At 30.2% G+C, this 9507-nt stretch overlaps 1 protein-coding gene across 1 annotated transcript; it reads right to left on the bottom strand.

The window, feature by feature from the left end:
• Positions 1 to 423, bottom strand: LOC150037637 (uncharacterized). The gene has a single exon (XM_090310963.1). It carries the CDS (start codon positions 421 to 423, stop codon positions 1 to 3), a length of 423 nt encoding a protein of 140 aa, XP_090167089.1.
• Between the last annotated feature and the right edge of the window lie 9084 nt (positions 424 to 9507).

Here is a 9507-nt window from a genome sequence, read left to right as displayed (position 1 = left end):
TTAAGTAGTAGTTACAAGATCCTTTCTCAATTGGTATATATGTGGCCTATTGGACTGACGGTATCTTTCTTTTAATTCATCCCATATCTCATTGACGTTTCCTCTGTAAACTAAGCTGGCAGCAATTTCTTTTGAGACTGAGTTGATAATCCATGAGGTTATCACATCATTATTACATCTCCATGCTGATTGTAAGCTTCCTTCTGATGGTTTTTCAATTGTTCCAGTAATAAAACCAATCTTGTTCTTCCCTGATAATGCAAGTTTCATTGCTCTGCTCCATGAAGAGTAGTTGCTTGATCTTGCAAGTGGTGTAGATACCAGATTGGTGGTTGGGATGATTGAATGATGAAGGATGAAGGGATTCATTTGAGCGTCGAGTTCCGAAGAGTTGCCGAACGTTGAACTCTCTGATGTCGTCATGATAGGACTGCACGAGGGTAATGGCATTCAGGTGGGTTTTTAATTTTCTCTCTTGCGGAAATGCTCTGATACTATAACAAATGGAGAGAAAAGGTATGTGGAAATACTTTCTTATTACTTTCGCTTATTATATTTACATACTTCAAGTTCCTTTTATAGAAGAACTTGATAGTGTGCTTGACTAACTAACAGCTGGAAAATACAAACAAAATCAAACAGAATCAAACTCAAACAGAATCTTAACTGTTGTAACAAATAAATTGTTAGAACAGAATGTAACAAATAAATTGTTGTAACTAATAAACAGAATCTATCTGTTTTACTGTTGATAAAACCAAAGTTTGTGGGCAAATTGCAACCTTATCCAAGATGCTGGATTGTTCACATTTTGTAATGTTGTGATATTCTCCTTTGTGTTCAGTTTTTTTTCATTCCTGATAACTGTTTTTTAAAATATAAAAAATAGAAACTTTTAATCTAAAAATTACGTCAATTTGCATGTTAAAGGTAATGGTAAATAGGTCAAAATTTATAATTTTTACTTAAGAACAATAACAATAATGGTAACTATACCAGTAATCATAGCAATATAACATAATTTTTAAACGCAATTAGATTAAAGTCGCCTCGCTTGTCAATCAATTTACGCTTTTTTCATTATAGACTTGGAAGTGAGTCCATGTATTAATATAGATATAGAACACAAGTAAACAACACTAGAAATAATCAAATAGAGTCTGCTTTTTATATTACTATTGATTTATTACCTTTAGACGGAGATAAACGTGTCCCAAACTCGTAACTAAATTACCTTTCATTTTCTAGAAATGATATTTTTGTTCAAAGCTAAAGTTTGTTGGCAAATGGCAACCTTATCCGAGATGTTGGGTTGTTCACCTTTTATAACGTGGGATTTCTCCTTTATGTTCGGTTTTTTCACTCTTGAATACTGATTTTTTTTTTCAATTATAAAATATACAAACTCATTATTTAAAAAAATATATTTATTCTTTTAAAAGTTTTAATTATTATAACCCTCAAATGTTGAAGGTATATAAATGAATTGAAAGTCATATCTAAATGAGAGAGATCCTGAGAATATAAAAGTTTGATTAAAAAAGGTTTAAAAAGTTGAAAGATACTATCTATCAACAAAACATCTTCATTTTTTGTAGATCAATCAAATGAATTCAAAAGTTAAGTGTGTTTATCTCATATGATGTATCTTGCAAGAAAATTGTAATTTTCATATGTACTAGTTATGTAATGCCCTGGGACCAGGATCTGAAATTCGAATTTGGCCCTTGATGGCCCCGACATTCCTCTACAACCTGATTATGTCATCCTCCTTTGCCTTGAATGCTTTTTAGAAGTGAAAGTTGTCTCCACAAACTAACACAGATCTTTTCAGCATGCTTTATCCTTATTCACATGATGATTGAGCCACCGAAAAGGAAAGTGTATCTTGTTGGTATAGGTAGTAATTTTCAATTCTTTTAAACATTTTTTAATCATACTTTTATGTCTTCAAATTTCTCTCATTCGGATGTGATACCGGTTCATTCATGTACCATTCCTAAACTCAGGTCGTTCCAAGTTAAAATTTAGCAATTTTTTATTAAAATTTTATTACTTATAAAAGATACTCAGTTGAAAGCTTGAAATAGAGCCTTCAAAAAGTATATAGATAGTTAGTTCGTGCTACACTGCTAGCATATTGATTGTAGAATAGGGTTATATCGTACAATATCTAGATTGTGACCACTAAGTTCACATCATGCTTAAATGTATATGAAGACATGGAAAAACAATAAAAAAGACGGATATTAATTACATTTTTTGAGTCAACATGAACATAACTAGGCGGATAAACACCAATTACAATTTATAAAGTTAATGGCCATTTTGGTGAATCTGGTCTTAATTTAGTTGCTGAGACAATTGAAAAAGTTTTTTATGTGATTTTTAATCGTTCCAAAATGAATGCAACATACCACCATTTTTTTTTTTCATAATTCAGTAGATAAAGTACCAATTACAATTCATAAGGTCACGATTAAATCTTCTATTTTGTAATTGTTGACCTAGAAAAAAAAAACAATATCTTTTGAAAAGATGAATAACATAAAAGTCCATTGTGTTTTCTACTAAATCTAATTAATTAAGCCAATATATATATAGTTTAATTGATTAAGATATATATATCTCTAAAAGGTAGAAAAAGCTCAAATCCACAGCATGCATATTATTCTAACAAGATTGTAAGTTAATAATTCAATATGAGTTAATACAATTATTTATTTATTTAATTTTCCTTTTTAAAGTTTAAACGTATGAATGAACATTTAAAGTTGGATAATTTTTCAGGCCACTACTTTTTACTTTTTATTTTTGGTATTTTTTACTTCCAAATCTTTAAAATTGACGTTCTAGATTTGTATTTAAATTTGGGAATTTCTCATCCAAGCTCCACACGATGATAAAATTCCAGAAGACACTATGAGAAATAATAATAATAATAATAATATTTTTAATTATTATTATTTTTCTTTAGAATGACCCTATGAGAATTAATTGACTGGACCAGACCAAATTTAAGATATTTTCCTTTGCAAAAAAAAAAAAAAATCAAGAGATTTCAATATTCGATTACTTTTGGTTTTTCTTTTTTAAGTTATTTATTATCGTTAAGAACAAAATATTCGATTAATTTTCAAGCTTCTAAGTTCTAACCTTCAATTATTTCTGTGTTGAACACAAAAACAAAACTTTCAATCGATTTATCATTACGTTACAATAATGACGGCTTTTTTACACAGAGTAATGACGGTTTTATTAGCATCTATCTCTCACTTTTTGAATGATCCATTGACTTGTGATATATGTATTAACAAAAAATACTTATGACGAATTTTCCCCATTGCATTGGTCTCTAAACTTCGTTTTACAAAATAGAAAAATACAAACGATAAACAATATTAACTTAAACATGCTATCTACTGTGTTAATCAAATAGAGAAGAAAGATATAAAGGGAACCACATACCTTTGAAGACCAATTCTTCGTGTTCCTCCTCAATTTGCGTCATCTTCTCTTGATCTCACGAACATCACAATTGGACACCACTATGGGGTCTTTCCTTTTATTCTTAGGAACGACAATCGGACAGAGATGTAGGCTTCACTTAAAATTGGCATGAGAGAAGGAGAAGAGAATTAAGAGAAATTTTCTTCTATGTGAAAACTCATCTACATAACACAGAGAGCTAGAGAAACTATAGAGAGAGCCATAGAATAGTTCTCTCCTTCTCGCCCCTTTTGTTTTGGACTCCCTCCCCTTTAATTTTATTAAATTCAAATTTAATTTAAATTTAATATATATATATATATATATATATATATATATAAACTATATGTTATATCACATATATCATGTATAACCTATAATTAATGTTATATCATATATAACATAAACTATAATTTATTATTCTCTCAAATAATCTAAGGTATTAATATGAATTACATTCATATTCATTTTAACCTGTAGTTTTTATATGAATCACATTCATATAAATAACAATTGAATCATATTCAAATCATAATACCTCTCAATAAAATATTTAAATTTAATATGAATCGTATTCATATTAACTTTAACATATAGTTCCTATATGAATCATATTCATATAATTAATATTGGAATCATATTCAAACATTTATTTTTGTCATAAAAACTATATAAATTTAATATGAATCATATTCACATTAAATTTTAACATATAATTTTTATATAAGTCATATTTATATAATTATTTGAATCATATTCAAATATTTAATTTTCTCATAAAAATGTGTCAACATACATTATTATATAATGTATTAATATACATCGTTTAGCTGTATCTTATACAATTAATTCTCTTTAATTAATTCGAACAATTCAAATCACACCAAAATTAATTTGATTCCCATCAGTTCTCACTGAGCTAACGAGGGGACCTTATAGACCTATAGATTAAAGCTCCAATGATAAGAGGTTAATTGATTAAACTCTTTTAATCAAATTAATCAACATTCATTAACTGCCGGTCACTCCACTAAAGACTGACAACTGAACTCTTTGCACTATAGATATATTTACATGTCCATTGGATATAACTAATCAACAGTGTGTTGACTCTTCACAAATTGCTCGTAAGTACAACTGGATCAAATTACCGTTTTATCCTTATAGTTACATCTAACTCCTTACCATTGATCCCTCTACGAACAATTAGTCATAGTCCAACTATGATCGAACCCCTTTAGGGTCAAGGAGAGGGTGAGACACCTCATTGTTAAGCCTCAGAATCAACTCCTAAGGGATCAATTATCTTCTTACCCTAATTATAGGGAAGGAGTGAACTCCTTCTTGTGTAGCTATATTCCAAGCTCCCCAATCAGAAAATCTCCAAAATGGTAGCCTTATTGAGTCGGTGAATCTGGTCATTCTCACTCATACAAATCAAAGGATCGCTCAGATAGGCAAGAGCTCATAACTCACTCAAGATTAAGGTCAAAGTCACCTATGGTCATCCTGGTGAAATGTAAGTCTCTTCTAGCAACGATGTAATAAAGAGAGGCTTAACATTTCGTGGTCCGATCTTTATACAAACTCTTTTGTATAAGATATTTCCACTCACATGTCTCCACAAGAATGATCAAGATCAGATCATTTGTAGTACTTTACAACAATTGTAATAACTACAAAGTGGGTTGTATCAGTAGTGTTTCCAGGATAAGACACCCAACCTAATCCATATACTACAAACCATTTACGTTATTACTTAAACATGATCCACTTGTATGTCTCTACATACATGTTTAAGTTACATCAGATAACCTTGGATCTTAGGTTAACGAATTATTGAACAAGTTTTTGGGGTTGATGCCCTAAATCTCGTGGGTCTTGTAGGTAATTGTAATATACAAACAATTTTATTAATTTAATGAAATATGAGATACATTATTTGACATTTAGTAGCATTAATCCACAAACTAATAAACTAACGTCCAATGTTATCTTCTGTAGCTTAAACATGTATGTAGAGACATACAGGTGGATCATGTTTAAGTGATAGCCTGAAGGGTCTGTAGTAGATGAAGAAGGTTGGGCACCTTATCTTGATGACACTACGAATACGACCCGCTTTGTAGATGTTACAATTGTTGTAAAGTGCTACAAATAATCTGATCCTGATTATTTGTGCGGAGATATATGAGCGGAGATATTCTATACAAAAGAATTTGTATAAGATCGGACCACGAAATGATTAGTCTCATTATAAAATACCGTTAATAATAAAGACTTACATTTCACCAGGATGACCGTAGGTGACATGGCTTGAATCTTGAATGAGTTGTGAACTTCTTCATCCTTTGCTTTGTATGGGTAAGAATGACCAGATCACTGACTTAATAAGCCTACTATTTTTGGGATTCGTCTGATTCGAGAGCTGGAAACACAGTTACACAAGACGGAATTCACTCATTCCCCAATGCTAAGGTAAGTAGATAAATTACTTCCTTAAGGGCTCATTTTGGGGCTTGAATAATGTGACGCCATACTGTCTCTTGGCCCGAGAGGGGTTTGATCATAGCTGGACTATGACTTACTGTTCATTAGAGGGATCAGTGGTACTTAAGGAGTTAGATGTAACTACATGGGAAAAACAGTAATTCTGGCCTAGTTGTACTTATGAACAATTTATGAAGGGTCATATCCCTGTTGACTGGTTATATCCAATGGACACATAAATATACCTAATGTGCGAAAAGTGCAACTGTCGGTTTTTAGTGAAATGACCGATAGTTAATGGATGTTGAACAATTTAATTAAACAATTAAATGAGTTTAATTAATTATTCAAGTACCATTGAAGCTTTAATTTACAGGTCCATAAGGTCCCCTTTGTAGCTCAACAGAGATTATTGAGAATTAATTTTGGATTAATTTGAATTATTCAAATTAATTGAGAGAATTAATTATATATGATATAATTAATATAATGCATTTGATACATTATGATATAAAATTTATTTTGGGAGGAATTAAATATTTGAATGTGATTCAAATACTAACTATATGAATTAGATTCATATAATTTATATTAAATATTTGGATGTGACTCAAATTTAGTATAAATGTAATTTATATCAAATACTAAAAATGATTGAGAGAATTAAAAACTATAGGTTATATTGTATTTTATATAATATAAAAACTATAAGTTGTGTGTTATATTTGATATAACATATAGTTTAATATATATAATATATGATAAGGTAGTTATATATATTTATATATATATATATATATTAATTAAGTTAAATTTATTTAATTCATTGTTTGAATTTAATATTGGGAGAAAGTTGTAACTCCTTCCTCCTTAATTCTTTCAAATACGTGAAGAAGTGAGAGTCAGTTTTACCACTTCATCATCTTCCTTACAGAATTCTTTTCACATAGAAGGTATGTGAAATTTTTTTTGCTCTCCCAACGTATTCCTTAGAGAAAATATCCTCTAAAAAATTCTTCTCCCCCTTCCAAAAAGTAGTAGAGCCCACATCTCTTGCCAATTCTCAACCCCTAAGGAGAATACAGGAGATTCACTGATGGTGGCGTCCACATTGAGTTTTGCAGCTCTTGGGAGATTTCAAAGAGTTCGTGTAACATCCCGAGTTTTCAGTAATTTTAAAGTTGATTATCTTAAATTGATTGGATTTATGGTGTTTTAATTTTAGTTTTAAGAGCCAGATTAAAGAAGACAATTAATTTTAATTGAGTTATTAGGAGAAATTGGGATTTAATTCAAATTGATAGATGAAGGTTTATTTTGGAATTTCTACTTTAATTAGAATATGAATTTCTAAATTAATTAGATTATGGAATTTCTAATTGTAATTAGAATATGGATTCTTGAATTAATTATATTATGTCATATTCAAAAAGTAAATCTATTTACTACTTAAATTATGGATTTTCTAATTAATTAGAATGTAGATTTTCTAGTTAGAGAAAATGTCTTATTCAAAAAGAAAATCTAATTTATCTACTATTTTAATTATTTATTTTCTAATTAATTATTAAAAAAAATTAACCTATCTACTACTTTAATTATTGATCTTCTAATTTAATTAAAAATAGATGTCCTAATTAGATAAAGTATTCTATTCAAAAAGGAAATCAATCTATCTACTACTTTAGTTATGGAATCCCAAATAATTTAGAATTAGGATTATTTCTCCTCTATAAATACAATCATCCAATTTCATTCCAAACCATCAACTTCATTCCAAAGGGAGGTCAATTAGAGAGAAAGTCCCTTGTTACTTCCACATTTTTTTTCCAGCCATCTTGCTATTCTTTATGCAATAAAGTTCATCTTAGAAACTTCTAAAGACATTTCGTTGTTTGAGAAAGACAACTTCTATTTTCCTTTTCCAACAAACATTCCTAGAAGTTGATGGGGGAGGTTGATTGCTTATAGAGTTCCATATGGGCTCAAGTTCAAGCTAAGTAATCTTACTACTGTAACCGCCTTCGTGTCGGGTAATAAAATCAAGGATAATTTTATTGGTTCTGAGACTTATATGAGTATGTGATAAATATGTTTGAAGCATGTTATAGCAAGGTTTAGAATTTTATGATATATTTAAGAGAGCGATTGAGCATGGACCTAAATTCTGAGGTAAGTGACATTACTACTAAAATGCCTTAGCGCTAGACAAAAATTAGATATATATTGATGTGCATGACTTCATATGATTATGTGAGTATAAGTGTATGCAATAAGAATTAATATGAAATTCTGACTTTTTTTTTTTTTTTTTATGTACATGATCTAGTGCATGAAAGTGATGTACTAGGATTGATTCGTTAAAACTAGATTAAGCATGTGTGTTGAGACCGACTAACATGACATTGACTACGAATTTTTATGGGACTCATGAATATGTGGATGTTATATGTAATATTAATTTAGATGTGATCTCTCTTTTCCTTTCCACACTATTTGATTGCATCAAAATGGTGTATAACCGAGGGTGCTAGTGCATGAAAGAGATATACTATGAAAGTGATACATACCTAGAGGGGATTGTGGGTGTACGAATGAGGTGCACGCTCGGTGGGTTATGTGTATACGAAAGAGGTGTATACACAACCATTTGTATTATAGAGGTGCACATCCTGACATATCCAAAGAGGCCTGAGGTATACGAAAGTGGTGCATGCTTAGTGCGTTATGTGTATACGAAAGAGGTGTATACATAACTATGTGTACGAAAGAGGTACACATCCTTACATTCATAGAGAAGACTTGAGGTGTATGAAAGTGATGCATTCCTAGAGGGCTTAATGTATATGAAAGAGATAAACATCAGGCTTGTTGTGTGTGAAAGTGACACATATCTAGGGGAAAGGTAAAAGAGTGAGTCAAGTAAGAGAAATTTATAGGTCCCACTAGTATAGAGTTTCGGTTCATATTGCATTTATTGGACATAAATGCTTAGCCCGACCCCAGTAGTGGGCTTACTTACTGAGTATTTTATACTCATTTTTTCTCATGTTTCTTTTCTAGGAAAAGGTAAGAGTACACCGATGAATGACAGAAAAAATCCGTGTTTGAGCCACTGGGATTAGTCCTATGCTTCTACTCATGTTTTCAGGCTTTATGTTTTAAAATTTCTAGTCTTGATGTTTGAACTTAAAGTTTTAGTATTTGTGCTTTTAAACTTTTTATGAGAATTTTCTAGTTTTGTTTTTATGATTTTAAGGGTACCCTATTAAATGAATTTCAGTCATTTACTTTTATTAAAGTTATTTATTTTATAGTATTTAGTTGGTTTTTACTAAATCATGAAAAAATGTCGATTTGAAATACATGCATGCATGTAGTAACTGCCTAGTATAAGTCTTAGGGAGTTAGGTCATTACAGTTCGTGACTAGATTAAGGAACGAATTCATGAAGAAGAACGGTTCTTCAAGGGGTAATCTTTCTCTATTCCTCCTATTTTATTAGCATGCTGTAAATTCTTTTGTATA

Source organism: Benincasa hispida, chromosome 2, assembly GCF_027475165.1.
Source record: "Benincasa hispida cultivar pf3 chromosome 2, pf3_genome.v1.1, whole genome shotgun sequence".
NCBI classification, from domain to species: domain Eukaryota; kingdom Viridiplantae; phylum Streptophyta; class Magnoliopsida; order Cucurbitales; family Cucurbitaceae; genus Benincasa; species Benincasa hispida.
This window is presented reverse-complemented; position numbering and strand designations above follow the sequence as displayed.

Excerpts from the sequence above, each read along its gene's own strand:
- LOC150037637 (XM_090310963.1), bottom strand. The coding sequence starts at position 423 with ATGACGACATCAGAGAGTTCAACGTTCGGCAACTCTTCGGAACTCGAC.